Genomic DNA, 18,692 nt, shown 5'->3' with positions numbered 1-18,692 from the left:
TTTGTGGAGAAATGCAATTAGGGAAGCCGACCCCGCATAGGGATAAGGCAAAGAGAAAGATAAACAACAAAAGATCGAACTTAAAGAACAAGAAGAAGATCTAAAAACCTATAGTAGGTTTTATTTCGATTTAAATAATTGCGATCTTTATTCGATCTATCTAGCACATCGTCATTTCCAGTTTTTCTCATGAACTGGCTTAAAATCTGAGAATAAAACCACTTGTGCGGTTATTTTTGTATTTCCACAGAATCGTTGAAATGAACGACTCTAAAATTAGACGAGTTAGTCCAAACTCCGAGTCAATGATGAAAATTGACTTTTCCTCATTCTAACTGTATACCGCCGAAGAAAAATAAACACCGGTTTTTGTAAAATGGTGTGTCGGTCGGTTCAGAATTAAAAAATGATAGTAAAATGTTTTGTGCAATATCGTGCGCGCGTGGACTGATTGTTATGTGTGTTTTATTAATTGAATAGTGATTTTGTAAATAATTAATTTTTCCTTTCTATATAAATAGTTCACGAAATTTGCTTAATTAACATTCAATCTTGGTTAATGATATTGTCCAACTTTGTGAAATTGAATTTATTTCACAGTTTTTTCGATCCTCTATATTTACTTCGACTCCTTAGATTTTTATTTTTCTATACATATCGGAGTATATAAACTTTGTGCGGCCATCAAAGATTTTTCTTACTTAGTAATGCTTTTACTTAAATTTAAAATTGAAAACCTTGAAAACCATATAGTCCTGTCGCCAGGGGGGTAGAACGGCCTCCTGTATTCATATGGACTTACCCAAGTTTTTTTATGTATTTTGACCTGTAGAACACGATTTTTTTGGGTAACAGTTGATCCGGATGTCGATAAGATTGTTATAAACCAAGAAGTTGAGGAATCACATAACAGCGATTTCTCGCAAAACAAAACATTTTTGTGTATTTTTTGGGCCATTCTAACCAAAAAATGTTCCTACAAATTTTTTCGTAGGATGCATAGTTTTCGAGATAAACGTGGTTGAACTTTCAAAAAATCGAAAAATTGCAATTTTTGAACCCGAATAACTTTTGATTAAAAAATAAAATAGCAATTCTGCTTACCGCATTTGAAAGTTCAAGTCAAATTATATCGGTTTTAATTATTTGTATTGCTAAAAATTTATTATTTTATTGTTAAAAAAAGCTATAAACACCTAGTGCTTGAGTGATGTTTTTAATGATTTCTCATTTAAAATCGAACGAGTAGGTAGAAGAGGTAAAAGTGCAAGCGAGGCTATTTCTACGTAGCATGCATTAAAACGCATGTATTAGGCACGGGAAACACTATGTGTTTATAGCTTTTTTTAACAATCAAAAAATAAATTTTTAGCAATGCAAATATTCAAAACAGAAATAATTTGACTCAAACTTTTAAAGGCGATAAGCAGAATTGCTATTTTATTTCTTATTCAAAGGTTATTCGGGTTCAAAAATTGCAATTTTTCGATTTTTTGAAAGTTCAACCGCGTTTATCTCGAAAACTATGCATCCTACGAAAAAACTTGTAGGAACATTTTTTGGTTAGAATGACCCAAAAAATACAAAAAAATGTTTTGTTTTGCGAGAAATCGCTGTTATGTAATTCCTCAACTTCTTTGTTTATAACAATCTTATCGACATCCGGATCAACTGTTACCCAAAAAATTCGTGTTCTACGGGTCAAAATACATAAAAAACTTGGGTAAGTCCATCTGAATTAAGGAGGCCGTTGTACCCCCCTGGCGACAGGACTAATAGTTAATAGAGTACAAATAAGGAGTTTCTGATTGTCTTTTTGAAGAACACGTTCAAATCCTTATGCAGTTGTATATTATTGCGATTTTGGTATGAATCTGTACCTACCTTATTTTTTAGTGCGATTAGCAGGCTCATTTTAGGGGATATTTAAATTGTGAGCCGATGAATATAAGTATTTTCAATATTCTGTCCAATGCCATGCAAGACAATCCTTATATTAAGTGTAGGTACTCTCGATTAAGGTTGACGTGCAATAGGACAAATTTTAATTTGAGCACAGGAAAATATTTTAATTTTCCAACAAATTTTTAGGTTATTTAGGTAATTTTTTACAAACCTATAAATTAATATTTTTGGTGTATTTTTTCCGTTCTCCTGAATGATGAAGTTATTTACCATCTTCTCTGGGAAATATCCTCAAATTTGAAAAAAAAACATGTATTCTCCATGTTTTTAGCACTTGAGTTTGTACCCAAGTGTATGTCAATAAATAATATCTACCTAACGGTTTTTGATGGACTTTTTTTGTTACTTCCAATAACGGGATCAGGTTTGCCATTTTTAGAGCAGAACATGCCCAAAATACCACAAACACTCTTTTTTGATATTTCTTCCTTGTTTTCAGTAGATAACCTCAACCGCATGTGAATAAAGAACTATTTTCATCTATTTTTTTTTATTTTTCTAATAGCAGGTTTATGTGGGCTATTTTTATAACAAAATGTAGGTAGGTACTGTAAACTGGGAAAAACTGCATTTTTTTTGGAATTTTTTTATCCGCATCCAGTGAGGTTATTTTCATCAATATATTTAAATATATTTTTCAATACATTTAAATATATTTAATAAATATTTAAATGTAGGTAATGCGTCATAAGCATAGCAGCATATTTTAATTTCTTTGTTTTCCATTTTGTATCCTCTTGTTGTTTTAACAGGTTGACTGCCACAAAAAAATCCACAAAAAAAGTCCATGGTGCCAAGTTGAAACAAGTGCATCTGGTAACCAACTAAAATACTTCCATTACTAATGTTTCATCAATTTTACTTATTAGTCCAAATTTTTGAAAAAATATGTCAGCGGTCGAATACGACCGCCGCGCGCCTGGTCGTAGGCGACATACTTATTAGTCCCGGCGCATATTGAACCTAAGCGAGTCACAACCTGCGCCGGTGGGACGAGTGACCTGTGCAGTTATTTTTCTAGCGTGCCGCATATTGAACACAAGCTAACCCGACCGTCGGCTGTCGCCGTAACGAATAGAGACGGGCAAAATAAGTGCCAACGTGTAACGGTTACTATTGATACCGGTTCTCAGTGGTACTGAGTACAAATACTGATTACAAAATACTGATGTATCTGATCCTTGTACTGAATTGAGTAGGCAACTAAAAAACGGTAGTTCCGTACATGTAACTAGTAACGTTTTAAAAATATCTTACATGTCCCTAGTAGTCGTAGCGGTATGACTTTCGAAAACATCGAATTTGATCATAAGCGGGTGCATAAAAAGATATCTTACACTGAGTATTCTATTTCTACATACCTTTATAATAACAAGCATAAGTTAAACACTGCATTGATTGTGATTGCAAAAACGGTTCGCATGTTTTAAATAAGATTTTTGCTGATTGTGTTTTTGATAAAATATTAAATCACAAAAAAATTAAATTCCCAACCATCATTTAATTTTTAACGATAAACAAAAGTCTAATAAATATATGATGACAAGTTTAAAATTGAGCGACTTTGTCGATAACAGTGTCATTAATAAATATTTTTTACCATGAATCAATTTCCAATGATTGTGTGGATTTAGAAATACATACTAAACAATTTTTTGATCTGTATAAAGGAGATTATAATTATGACACATTATGGTACTCCTTATTTTTCAAATAATATGCTCTTGTAGACGCATAACTTTGATTTATTGGCTAAAGCCACACTAACTAGATACTTCACAAGAAATTAAAAATACTTAACATGTAAAAAATTCACTGTTTTAGTCAGATATATTACATTCCCTACTATTGCGCCTACTATATTATATAATAAAATACATATTAAAACAAATAAACGAAAAATTGTAGAGTAGTGCTGATTGATACAACAGAGCAAAAAAATGTTATTCATTCAAGATAGTGTAAAATATATCGCCGCTTATTCATTTCAGATATTTCCATCTCGCAAAACAAAAACACGTAAAAATTAACATCTGGCGCTGATTCACCCGTCACCCGTCCCAAGCCCAAGAAAACTGTACGTCGATAACAAACCTTCCCAAGCTCGACCTGCGAACGCATGAACTGATAGTAGGATGCGCAGAACGCTCTACGCAACTCGCCGGTGCCAGGTTGTGTCTGCTTAGGATCAATTTGCGCCGGTACGCCAATTATTTCCGTGGTGCCTAGCAGTCGTTCGGGCGCTCGTTATTTTCATGATGAGATTTGTCGTGTATTATTCCGCCGAGTGGTTGCTTTGACTAATATTTCATCAGTAGAGGTTTGATTGTTAGTAAGACAACGTGCTCGTCTAATTTTTAGGGATACAGGGAAATGTAGATCACCAAAGCCAGGCTGATGGATACGAACAACTCTCATGGAAAAAACCTATTGGAAATCACAAGATTTTCAACTATTCTGCGAAAGCTGGATTACAGACAAATTACGCTGCATATCAGTAACGAATCTAGACTACATCGATGGGCTCCTACCAACAAAAAAGAATTAATACAATACTAAGAACCAATCGTCATGGAAACCCAAAAGAAGTAATAAATAAAAATTTGAAAAAAGGGAAAACGTTTGGGTTGGAAGACGAGAGAGGCATCTGCGTTTTGAAGTAGAAGGATAAAAGAGATATCTTGTTACTATCTACTCAACACACTACCGAAATTCAGGCAATTCAACGACGAAGTGGTGTTGTTCATAAACATCAGGCTGTAATGGAATACAATGAGGGAAAGTCCTCAATTGACCAGTCAGACCAGATGGCAAGTTATAATTCACCCCTACGAAAATCACTGAAATGGTACATGAAGCCCACTGTGGAATTTCTTCTTGATACATCACTCGTAAATTCTTACATTATTTTCAAGCAACTAGTGATAAAAAGATAAAAATAACTGAATTTAGAGAGCATGTAATAAAGTCGCTCCTAAATTATGAAGACAACATTGAGCCACATAATGATTCCGAATGGGAACAACAACAAATTAAGACGAACTAGAAGAAGATCGATGCAAATTCATACTATGGTGAAAAAAGAAGGACCATTATGATAAAATGAAAAATGATTCGGGGAAACATAACAAAAAATTGGGTCAAAAAAGTAGTAACTTACTGAGACACTTGTGAAGGTCAACCACACCTTTATTTAGATTGTTTCGACAAACATTCCAAATAACTTTTAATATAATTTTTAATTTCTTTCATGCTCCTATTTAACTTTTGTATGTTATTTAGTTTGGACTGAAATTTCATTTCAGTCTCCCCTATTCTGCCAAAATGAAAACGGATAGGTATGTATATACTCTGGGCTAATTAGCAAAATACAAGGAAAAGTTATTTACCAGCAATTGTATTGCTAGAATCGAATCTTATTATTGTGTGTATTAATAATATTGGTATGCAAAGTCCGCAGATAGTGTGCTACTTTTTTTATAAACAAAATGGCGCCCGAAAATCGTGTTTTTTTCAATTTTTGCTCTATCCCTCCCAAGATTTTAACATTACACCAAAAATACCCAAATAAAAATTCACCGTAATTAAATTCTGCATAGAGATGTGTTTTTTCTGATTCACTTCGACGAAAACTTTCCCCAGAAAAAGCGGGTTTTTCCAACAAAATCTTTAATTTTCAACTAAAATTTTAGATAAGTAATTGTTAATCAATAATTAAATAACTTGCTAATGTAAAAGCCCTCTTCGTATAGATTATAATTCCAGAAGCCGATGGATATTGAATGAACAGTTTAGCAACAATTGAATTGTTAATTAAAAATTTACGGTCGCTATAATAACGACAATAATTATGATGCATAAGAATAACTAGGATTTTTTCATAAAAAATACTATACCTATCTAACGTACTTTACAGAATTGAAATTGGAATATTTAAGCGGCCTCAGGAATATTTTACAATTATAAACAATTTTTTGGCTTAAAAACAAATAGAATATCTCGGGAAATATTAAACTAAATTAAATTGTGAAAACGGTATTCGAAAAACAGCGGCAGGACGCTTCTTTTAAAATAAAAAAACGTTTAATTATGACAAGTGGTTCCTGAGCTACAACCGGTCAAAGTTGATCGGAATTTACGGCAAAGATATAAACAATAGGATCACAATTTTCAAACCATCACCTTTTTATTTTTGTCCTCTTTCTCCACACCAATTTTCATATCTTTAAAATACTCATAACATATATTATTATAATAAAAACTATCGATAATACGTGTAAAAATTGCCAAAAATAGCAAAATTCCAATCAAAAATTAGGTTGGAGAAAATATAACCCTCAAAGTTCAAAATCGGTATACGTTAAAAAAATGCGTTTTCTCGGCTTTCCATGGAGCAATTTCCTTCATTCTTTTTTTGTTCTCTAATAACTCGAGTAGAGCCATCGAACCAACGCATTATTACATGTCAAACTTGCTTTTGTTTTGTTATAATAGATTAATGTATTTATAAGAACAGAAAACTACATATTTTTTCCAGTTGTATTCTTTTTTTTAGATAAACTTATTACAAGTGTACCTTTTAAAGTTAAAAACATAAATATTCTCATTTGAAAGCTGTATAGTTATTTAAACAATTTTTATTTAAACAAATTAAAATTTTGTGTTATAATAAATAAATTAATTTATTATAACAAAACAAAAGCAAGTTTGACATTTAATAATGCGTTAGTTCGATGGCTCTACTCCAGTTACTTGGGAACAAAAAAAGAATGAAGGAGATTGCTCCATGGGAAGCCGAGAAAATGCATTTTTTTAACGTATACCGATTTTGAACTTTGAGGGTTACATTTTCTCCAACCTAATTTTTGATTGGAATTTTGCTATTTTTGGCAATTTTCACACGTATTATCGATAGTTTTATAGATTAAAAATTATGATCCTATTGTTTATATCTTTGCCGTAAATTCCGGTCAAATTTGACCGGTTGTATCTCAGGAACCACTTGTCATAATTAAACGTTTTTTTCTTTTAAAAGAAGCGTCCTGCCGCTGTTTTTCGAATACCGTTTTCACAATTTAATTTAGTTTAATATTTCCCGAGATATTCTATTTGTTTATAAGCCAAAAAATTGTTTATAATTGTAAAATATTCCTGAGGCCGCCTAAATATTCCAATTTCAATTCTGTAAAGTACGTTAGCTAGGTATAGTGTTTTTTTTATGAAAAAATCATAGTTATTCTTATGCATCATAATTATTGTCGTTATTATAGCGACCGTAAATTTTTAATTAACAATTCAATTGTTGCTAAACTGTTCATTCAATATCCATCGGCTTCTGGAATTATAATCTATACGAAAAGGGCTTTTACATTACCAAGTTATTTAATTATTGATTAACAATTACCTATCTAAAATTTTAGTTGAAAATTAAAGATTTTGTTGGAAAAACCCGCTTTTTCCGGGAAAAGTTTTCGTCGAAGTGAATCAGAAAAAACACGTCTCTATGCAGAATTTAATTACGGTGAATTTTTATTTGAGTGTTTTTGGTGTAAAGTTAAAATCTTTGGAGGGATAGAGCAAAAATTGAAAAAAACACGATTTTCGGGCGCCATTTTATTTATAAAAAAAGTAGCACACTAAATGCGGACTTTGCATACCTATATTATTAATACATACAATAATAAGATTCGATTCCAGCAATAAAATTGCTGGTAAATAACTTTTCCCAAAAATGACCTATTCTCCGATAATCAGCCCAGACTAATATTGTATATGTATATGCGAAGACTGTATGCCACAGCGGTCGAATACTGCAATAATTGCGCTTCTCTACACAACCTCTGGCAAAACAGGAACTATATTACAGACGGTATCAAATCGGTCGTATACGACCGCCCGCCGTGGCATGAAGTACATACTTATGGAACTGTCGGTCGGTCGGATACGACCGCCTAATGAATATCGAATAGACCGTTTATCTGCTTCGTCGGAAGCCTTGCTGTTCTTCAAATATTCTCGTTTTTTCTAATTCGAGCGATAACATTTTGATCATCAGTTTCATAACAGCGCTTAAGAAACTTGCCATAATTTTTCGTTTTTTGCACCTATTTTAAATATTGGGATAATTATACTTTCTCGTCCTGCTTTCGGTATTTTTTTTATATACGGTGACTTTCCCCAAAAAAATAAGCATTTCTCTAGAAAACTTTTCTTCACCGAATTTAAGCATTTCGTATGTTATATCCGGACCCTCCAGCTTATTAAGCCAGTGATACAGTCGTATATACAGTAATAATAATATAATATAAAATACATGCAGTAAAAATAAACTAACATATACAGTTTTCAACATACAGCGTGAGTTTTATATATGGAACGCCTCAATTATCCCGGAAACGGCTTGCACGATTTTTATAGGTTTTAGCATATAAGGGTCTTGTGATGCATCCGATATTATGGGGGGTATTTACATTGTCGCCAGATGTTCCGTTTTCTGGAAGTCTAATGAACTTTATTATTTAAAAAGGAACACCCTGTATATTTTTGGTGTTTTGATGTCCTTAAGAAATACTGATTATTTTTTATATAATGTTCCCTATACCTAAATTCTATAATTTCGAAGTTATTGTTACATTTCTTTAAACAATTTTTTTAATTATAACTATAACGAGCAAAAATCTCTCGCGTAATTTTTCTCTAAAGTTTATTGTTTTCGAGTTATAAACAAATTACAACTGAAAAAAAAACAGAAGTAACAAAATATTATTTTTGAAATTACTAAGTGCCTTAATTTAGGTTCAGACCTTCTTCTCTCAGAGCTCCCGATAAGAATTTTTGGCATGTTTTATTGTAAAATATTGTTTTTTATAATTTGTTAAAAAAATAGTTTAAATAAATGTAGCAATAACTTCCAAATTATGTTAGGTAAAGAGAGCATTACATGAAATATAATCAGTTTTTCTTAAGGACTTCAAAAAGCAAAAAATATACAGCGTATTCCAGTTGAAATAAGGAAATTCATTAAATTTTTAGGAAAAAGGAAGATCTGACAATGTAACACTGGCGAAGCGTCCATGTAACCACTGTTACCGTTGGTAACAGTTAAAACTCTTGCAAATAAATATTTTATGACTACTATGAAATAATTCCATTTATATTTTTACCAACAGAAATATATTATGTGTTAATAGTATCTAATTCAGTAAATAGTCAATTACAGTTCACCAAATATAGCTGAAAGTGTGAAATTCCCATTGCCTGCGCTAACAATGAAGTGATAACGCACATACAATCGGTCTGGACCGTCAGTGCGAGTGAGAGGTCCGTCGTATGACGAATGCGCATCATGATCGTCACGCGTTTTCAGACTTTCAGCTATATTTGGTGAACTGTACTACAAAAATATTAGCGAGTTTATGTGACTCAGTTGCACTTTATTATACGTTGTTACCACTTTTGGCTGTGGTTACATGTGGTACAATGTGGTGATCCTCGCTGTCGGTCGGGACCGGCTAGTGACTGAAAATTTTGAAGGAGCGACGGCGTGGGTGCGCTGTGTATATCAGTAAGCTTGTTACCAGATTTTGATTTGGTTAAAGTACCTATTACAGTATGCGTGCAATTAACCATGGATGAGTGTCGCTGCGTAATCGATCAACGATTTGATAAGTAATTCTCCTTGTATAATTTTGAAGAAAAAAATGAGATTATTGAAAATGGAAGACCTATTTTCAACAATTTAAAAAATGAGTCAAAAAAAGTAGTTCGATATTTTAAATTTACTAACGAAAGTTTTACTTTTAATATTAACAATACCAAAAATAAAACATCATCAGAACTAATCTTCTGGTTTAAATTTTAAATTTAGTTGGTACAGTGAAAATCTAGACAATAGACTGTATTGTTGGCCATGTCTTCTTGTTTCTACAGAAAAAATGGGTGAACCAGCGGCTGAGATCACGATTTAAATAGTTTTAGAGTTTTAAAACGGAGACATGAAATTTTTCCGTTACCTACATGTAAGATGTATAGCCAATTTGATTCAGTTTGGTAAAACAAGAATCGAAAGTTCTCTTAACAAAGCTTTTAAAGCAAATATTACAAAACATAATGAGTTTGTTAAAAAAATAGATAGGTATATCCTTAGCACACATATAATAGATACTGTATGTTTTTGGCCAAACAAGAATTTACGTTTCGTGGTCATTTTGAGGGCGACGACTCTGACAATCGAGGCAATTACAGGGAATTGTTAACATTAATTGCCAAAAAAGATCAAAAATTTTGCCAACATCTAGAAACATCAACTGTTTTTTCGAGAGTTTCAAGTGATATACAAAATGTTATTATTAAAGCCATATATACATTTAACCATATCTTCATTTTTTTAAATAAGATTTTTTGCATCTAGTTTTGGTAACACTTTAGAAAAAGTCACGCGTCGCCACTGCAATGTAAATACCACCAAAATATCGGCAGCATTACAAGAACCACGAAAACCTATATACAGAGAGTTCCTAAATTATGGAAAAAATTCATTTTCTCTAAAATAGACGACTATAGAGAAAAATCCTGAAACAAGTCGATTTTTGTTTTTAAATTACAACTTTTTGGCATATATTTCATACTAGTTACGTCATCCATCTGAGCGTGATGACGTAATCGATGATTTTTTTAAATGGGAATAGGGGTCGTGTGGCACCTCATTTGAAAGGGCGTTCAATTCTCTATTCAGTAATATAAACATTAATATCATTATTTATACAGGGTGACAAAAAAAATAATTTTTGAAATAAATTAATTGACGAAAAAAGAAGAATGTGTGCAATTTATTTAACTCAAAATACATTCTATCGCTGTCACAAAATAGAAAAAAATGTTTATTTGGCAAATAAACCTTGCTTTTCGCTTAAATTAAATGTTCAAACTGCCAAGTGGTAGGTGGGAGGATGTTTGTGATTTAATTTAAGCGAAAAGAAATGTTTATTTATCAAATAAACATTTTTTTTGTATTTGCTGACAGCACTATAATGTATTTTGAGTTAAATAAATTGCATACATTCTTCGTTTTGCGTCAATTAATTTAATTCAAAAAATATTTTTTGGTCACCCTGTATAAATAATAATATTATTGTTTATATTACTGAATAGAGAATTGAAAACCCTTTCAAATGAGGTGACACACAACCACTATTCCCATTTAAAAAAATCATCGATTACGTCATCACGCTCAGATGGATGACATCACTAGTATGAAATATATGTCAAAAAGTTGTAATTTAAAAACAAAAATCGACCTGTTCCGGATTTTTCTCTATAGTCGTCCCTTTTAGAGAAAATTAATTTATTCCATAATTTAGGACCTCTCTGTATGTAAATGTAGTGCAAGCCGTTTCCGCGAAAATTGAGGCGGTCCATATTTTATATAAAACTCACTCTGTATTTATTAATTTAAAAGGGCTTAAAATACAGCCTAGTAACCAACACATTGACAATAAAAATTAAATAATAAAGAATGTGCTTGCTCTAAATAAAAATAAGTGAAATTATTTTTCTGAGTGAACAATGTCTCGTTATAAATCAGATCCGAATATATCGGAATATGAGTCTCCGAGGTGTTGCACAAAAGTTCTACATTACACGTGGAAAACTATAACCTGCTTATTTTCGCACGTGTTTTTAATATCAATGGTGGTGTCATATTGTGTTTTGGGGGCATTTACTTTTGAGGCGTTGGAAGTGAAAAATGAAAGAGAGGTTAGTAAAATAGACGTATTTTTAGTTAATTAATATAGTCCGTTCGCTAAACTCAGACACAACTTAGACCAGGGCGCATCTGTAAAAATAGTACATTTGGACGTTGAGAGGTGACTCAAATTTTTTTGCAGAAATTGCTTGAAAATAACTCAAATAATAATATTTGAGTTATCCTCCCTCTCAAAAGGGGCCGTAACATTGTTTAAATAATCAAAATGTCAAAAAATGAAGGAAAAATTCGATTTTTTTTCTTCGTTTTTTGATTATAACTTTAAAAGTATTCATTTCCGAGAAAAGTTGTACTGATATAAAAGTTGCGTAATTAAATTTCCTACAATATAGAATTGGCTAAAAATTAAAAAAAAAATAGTCACCCTTGTTGCAAAATAGCAATAATTGCGAAAAAACCATACAAAAACAAGTATTCGCATTTTACCTTTTTCAACCATTTATGCTACACTTAGGACCTTCATATTTCACCAAGAAAAAGTTTATGATGCAGTAAAAATACTATAAATTTCATTGAGATCGGTTTATTACATTTTGCAAAATAAATTTTGCAATCTAGCTTTCGCAAAAAAAATTCATTTTTTCAAAATCTTATAAGACTGAAAATAAAGCAGATAGCAAGTTTAAATTTTTTTTGAGTATAGAAGTGTACTGTACCTTTCATTTGCAATTTGCAAAATTAAAATCTATTAACTACCACGGCGTCAGAATTTTTTTTCAATAAACATTAAATATAAATAATAAACATTAAATCCGCGCAGGACAGCGGATAGTTTGCTCTGATTGGGCATTCCAACGACCTTTGATAATAATTGATACATTTTAATTTTTATTGCATTTCGATATAAATAAATAAATTTGTTTATTGCAAAATAAAAACTCATACTGTGTCCTTTGAAATAATACTTTTTTTTTTAGCAAAAACTCTCTTTGTTCATATATTTTAACTTAGAGAGTAAAAGTTTATTATTTTTAAACATATGCAATTGTTTAAACAATATTTTAAAAACAATAATAAAATTAGTTTGATATTTGTGGAATTAAAATATTAAAATACAACAAAATATAGAGTAAGAAAATAATATATTAGATAAAGATTGGAAGAAATTTTGGTGGAAATCAACTTGTGTGAATCGAACACCGCTGTCCTGCGCGTAGCACCAAAAATTAATGTTTATTTAAAAAATTTCCTGACGCCGTGGTAATTAATCGGTTTTAATTTTGCAAATGGCAAATGAAAGATACAGTACACTTCTATAAGTAAAAATAAATTCAACTTGCTATCTGCTTTATTTTCAGTCCTGCAACATTTAAAAAAAAATGATTTTTTTTGCGAAAGCTGGATTGCAAAATTTATTTTGCAAAATCTTTTTAATCGACCTTAATGAAATTTACAGTGTTGTTTTACTATACCATAAAGTTTTTCTGCCTAAAATATGAAGGTCCTAAGTGTAGCATAAATGGTTGCAAAACGTAAAATGCAAATACTTGTTTTTGTATGATTTTTTTCGCAATTATTGCTATTTTGCAACAAGGGTGACTATTTTTTAAATTTTTAACCAATTTTATATTGTAGGAATTTAATTACGCAACTTTTATGTTAGTAAAACTTTTCTCAAAAATGAATAGTTTTAAAGTTATAATCAAAAAACCAATAAAAAAATCGAATTTTTCCTTCATATTTTGACATTTTGCCAAAAAAAAATAATAATTACTAAATACACTCGCGATCACAAAAATCGGGTCACTCAATGAATTATACACTTTTGAGGTCTCGAATTTCCTAAACCTGTTGTCCGATTTGAGTGATTTTTTTAGTATGGTATAGCCTAATTATTTAAAATTATCGGGTATAATATCACAAGAGAGTGAGAATAAATTGAAAATAATGCGACAGTTTTTCGAAAATTTGTTGTCTGACAATAGACACGGGAGCGCGCAGGCCTCGAGTGGCTATTGCCCAATGACAACAAATTTGAGTAAAAATGAAGCTTATTTTCTTATTTATTCTTACTGTTATTGTGATATTCGTAAGATTATTTTTTAATACGTACATTATGGATATTTTCTTAAATGTGACAGTTGTCAAAACTAGGAAACTGGTTGCCATTAAACAGAAAAAATCCACTTAAAAAATTTTATCGGTAATTTTCTACAGTAGGTAATTCTCAGTATAATTTTAATCTGATTGGACAGAATTAAACACGTGATCAAATATCTTACTAAACGATTGGAAGTTAAAATCATTAAAAAATAATCAACGTAACAATATTGTTACTAGACAGGTAAATGTCATTTTATACCGGGTGTAACAATCATACTGTGTTTTTTCCTTAAAGTTCGGAACACTCTGTGGCATATTATAGCATAGATAAAATATTAAAATTAAAACTCAATTGTAGCCTTAGGCTTTTTAACATTTTCTTTTTTGATTCATTTTCTTATGTTGTATAATAAAAAAGTTAGGTTGGTACTTTAACAACTAGCCACGTTCTTAATCAATTAAGAGTGTTTCTAAATAAGTACGACAAACTTTAAGGGGTAATTCTGCATGAAAAAATAATAACCGTTTGCTTTATAAAGATATGCCCGCAAATGCTTCGTTTCCTAGATACGGGATGTTGAGTTTCTACTTAAAAACTGACGATTTATTTGTTGCTCTAAAACCGGTTGAGATATGCAAATGAAATTTGTTAGGTTTTAAGAGGTAGTTATTGCGCATTTTTTGACATACAAATAAGAATTTTATATTCACCATTGGCGTGCATATGGGTATAAACATTTTAGATACATCCCGTATGCACGCCAATGGTGAATATAAAATTCTTATTTGTATGTCAAAAAATGAGCAATAACTACTTCTTAAAACCTACCAAATTTTATTTGCATATCATAACCAGTTTTATAGCAACAACAAATTCAAGAAAAAATTCAACATCCCGTATCTCGGAAATTAAGCATTTACGGGCATATCTTTATAAAGTGAACGGTCAATATTTTTTCATGCAGAGTTACCCCTCAAAGTTTGTCGCACTTATTTAGAAACACCCTGTATTGATGAAGAACATGGCTAGTTGTTAAAGTAACTAACTTCTATATTATCCAACATAAGCAGATGAACCAAAAAAGAAAATGTTAAGAAAGCATAAGGCTACAATTGAGTTTTAATTTCAATATTTAATCTATGCTATAATATTCCACGGAATGTTCCGAACTTTAAGGAAAAAATACAGTAGAATTGTTATATCCGGTATAAAATGACATTTACCTGTCTAGCAACAATATTGTTACGTTGATATTCTTAAATAATAAGGCTATAACATTCTAAAAAAATCACTCAAATCGGACAACACGTTTAGGAAATTCGAGACCTCAAACGTGTATAATTCATAGAATGACCGGATTTTTGTGAAATTTTCCGAAAAACCCGAAAAACCCGATTTTGGCAAAATTGGCCAAAAACAAAAAAAATATCAACTAAAATCACTAGCCAGTTGTGTCTGAGTTTAGCGAACTGACTATACAGTTGTTCCAACGGATCTTTGCACAAACATGATGATTGCTTTGCAAACCAGTTAAATCAAAATACTAAAGTCATTCCTAAAATAAGATTCCCTATATGCCGCTGGGTAATAATGCGACGCTCTTAAGCCGATGCCGCACTGCAGGATGCTTGATGGTCGCTTGGAGGGTGGATTTTAAAGATGGATGGTGGAGGGGCGCTGCATCCTGGACGCAGTGAAAGAGTGAAATGAAGTCAGAAATTTAGTATCCAACTGACTGCTGAGGAATCGTTTGTTTCATTTGTTACGTTACATTTGGTTTGTTTTTTAGCATATCGTCCTATTAGCAGTAAAACTGACTAACTACACTTTTCAGAAAGTGGAGAAAATTCAACTTAAAGGTACAAATTGTTTTTTTAAATTCACCTGACTTGAATATTGGATTTTTTTTTAATGCAACTGCAAAGAATAAGTAAAACAGATATTTTAAGCCATGTCTCGTCAAATAGTGATTCTTCTGGGTCCCAAATTGCCCTTCTTTTATACAAAGCATTTATTACGCTTTCCTCCATAGCCAGGCTACCCGAATGGAATATCAAACACGACTGATATGGGTGGATAGACGCCTGGCAAACCACCGGATGGTTAGATGGTAATAGGAGGCCACTGCGGCTACCGCAGGAGCGTCATTTGAAATTTTGTTTGGGGGGGGGGGGCAAGCACTATATATATTATACGTTATATATGATGTTATGATGAATATTGATGTATTTTTTGTAAATTTCAGTCATTTTTTTGGGCCAGGGGGGGGGGCAAATGCCCCCCCCCTGGACGCCCAAATGACGCCCCTGGGCTACCGTCGTTTTGTTATTCGTGGTATAAGTAGCCGGATGGTCGCCAGGCAGGTATCTACCATCCGCCATCCTACCAAACTTCTTGCAGTGCGGCATCGGCTTTAGAGAAATCTGGCAACACTGTCTTACATATTAACTCTCCCTCTGTATTGAATATGCTTATGATTGTATTCAATATGCTTATTTAATTTAAAAATAAAATAATTCCACCACACTTTCAAAATAAAATGTGCTTGAAATATTGATTTTAACCCCTACGGCCCTCCTTAAGGATACCTATGACACGATCTTGATAGGCCTTCCATGCTAGAAATATTTGTCTATGTATGAAATTTGATAACAAAAATGTTTCATCTGGAAATCAGATCGACATAATATATACTCGGATCTTAGACTATCCACACTACGAACCGAATAGCAACCGTGCAGTTTTTTTTTGCATTTGGGGCTTAAATTACAGTATTGAAACGGTTTCTAAAAATATTGACTGATTTTTTGACGGAATTTTAACACAGGATGTATCATTTCACGAGCTTGAGCATTCGAAATTTTTCGCTCTACTATATACTGCTGATCAATTTTTAGGTTAAATGAAAAATTACAATATTAAAAATCATTATTAATAAAAATAATTAACAATTGACATTTTACACAAAACTTTTCAACGTCTCAAATCGCTCCTACAGTGAAACTATCCACATAAACAGCTAAGCAGTTCTCAATCAAGTGAACGTTCTGTGCCGTAATTTGAAATCTGCTTGCGCGCACAGGTTGTTCACGTCTATTACTATTTTGATTCACCTGTAGTTAGAAGTTGGGAATAGTTGGAAATGTGGCATAATTCTCGAGGAATAATAGTATATTACTTTATGAGGCGGAGAAGCATGACTTTTCTTGACGCGCCCGATATTACGCGCCGAACGAACTGAGGCGCGTAATAGAGGGCAAGTCAAGAAAAGTCGCTTCTTTGCCGAATAAAGTATACTATTTTTTCTTCAAACGTAGCAATTTTCAACCATAAATAGTACAATTCATACGCTATTTTTACTCGAAATTAACTGTGACAACTATCAAAGTCGTCTAGATGTTAGAAATTAAAATAATTAAGTCGTCATTAACTAATTGTACTTTTAATATTACTATAAATAAAAATGATGTTTAATTGTTGTTAATGACATTTGTATTGTTGCTTTGTGACATGTTTCATATTGTTGCCATGACAACATTTTTCCCTCCGCCGTAAAGAAATGGGGAAAAAAAACTGCTGCCGGCGGAGACATCAAACTTTGACAGGATCAAGTTAGATAAGTAATGTCATCATTATTTGACGTTTGAAGAAAAAATATTTTATCAATTTGAGATAGACATTCCAATGTTGGAAATAATTTATATTATAATTTTTGTAGAATACTTTTAAATTCATTATTCTGCTGAAAAGCTAATAGTCCACATTACATCATACTTTTTGGAAGATGATTACAAAAGTCTTGAAAATGACTTTCCCGAAAATGACTAGTATCCCGAACAAAGTACGTGCCTCCTAGTGGCGGGATATGGGCAACAATACATTGGCTTATAGGGCAGTCCTTACAGTAGGGATTCTGGCCTATACAGAAAAATGCAGGCGGGTGTGGGGTAATACTGCACTTTGGTTGCATTGGTGGTGTATTGGCTAAACGTGCAGGGCAGGGTATAGTGCTGATAGAAAAGGCATTCAGGCATCAAATATCCAAACAAAATCTTTTCAGGCCATACTAATGAAAAGACCTTCTCCAATGATATAAAAAATTTACACTGATATGATGGCATCTCCTGAGGTAAAATGTGCCGGAAGTAAAATGAGCCTCCGTTCGGATTTCCGGGTGAGGACTAGCTCAGGGGGAACACCATTGCAGGTTAGAAAAATCAGGATAGGGTCGTGGAATCTTGGTAGTCTTACAGGTAAGAGTCTGGAGTTAGTGGATGCGCTCAAACGAAGAAGAGTTCAAATTGTTTGTATTCAAGAAACTAGGTGGAAAGGACAAAGGGCGAAAGAACTAGGTGAAGGATACAAATTGTGGTAAGTAGGGAGTAGTAACACTAGAAATGGAGTTGGTATAATTGCCGATAGTGAAATGAAAGATAACGTAGTAGAAGTTGTAAGAACGAGTGATAGAATGATGTCCGTGAAATTTGTAATTGATAAAGAGGTATTGAATGTTGTGTATGTGTATGCTCCCCAAACAGGTCTGGGTGAGAATGAAAGAAGAGCTTTCTATGATCAATTAGGAGACGTACTGAGTGATATTCCAGCAGAGGAGAAAGTTATAGTAGGAGGTGATTTCAATGCATATGTGGGCCAAACCAAGACAGGATATGAAACAATACATGGGGGATTAGGCTTTGGAACTAGAAATGAAGCTGGAGATGACATGCTTGAATTGGCAACAGCATTGGATATGGCGATTGTTAACACATTCTTTAAAAAGAGAGAAACTCAACTTATTACCTACAAAAGTGGGCAACATCAATCTCAAATAGACTACTTCATGATAAGAAAAGAAGACATACGTGAATGCAAGGACTACAAGGTAATAGTTAGTGAGACAGTAAGCCAACAACATAA

The 18,692-nt window shown here is 32.4% G+C and overlaps 1 protein-coding gene across 9 annotated transcripts in view; it reads left to right on the top strand.

Moving 5' to 3' along the window:
* The first annotated feature begins 294 nt into the window (after positions 1-294).
* The window catches only part of LOC126887620 (uncharacterized), a 376,841-nt gene continuing 358,443 nt past the window's right edge, over positions 295-18,692 (top strand). The window contains exons 1-3 of one of the 9 annotated variants that reach the window (XM_050655216.1): positions 297-487; positions 5,248-5,303; positions 11,423-11,721. In XM_050655216.1, the coding sequence (XP_050511173.1) occupies positions 11,530-11,721 (192 nt within the window). In that variant the 5' untranslated portion in view covers positions 297-487; positions 5,248-5,303; positions 11,423-11,529. Of the gene's footprint in view, positions 488-5,247; positions 5,304-11,415; positions 11,722-18,692 lie in introns of those variants that run through there. The other 8 variants (XM_050655215.1, XM_050655221.1, XM_050655220.1 and 5 more) reach the window with 8 other exon arrangements.

This window comes from Diabrotica virgifera, chromosome 7, assembly GCF_917563875.1.
Source record: "Diabrotica virgifera virgifera chromosome 7, PGI_DIABVI_V3a".
Classification (NCBI taxonomy): domain Eukaryota; kingdom Metazoa; phylum Arthropoda; class Insecta; order Coleoptera; family Chrysomelidae; genus Diabrotica; species Diabrotica virgifera.
Note: the sequence above shows the minus strand (reverse complement) of the source record. Positions and strands in the feature narration are given on the sequence as shown.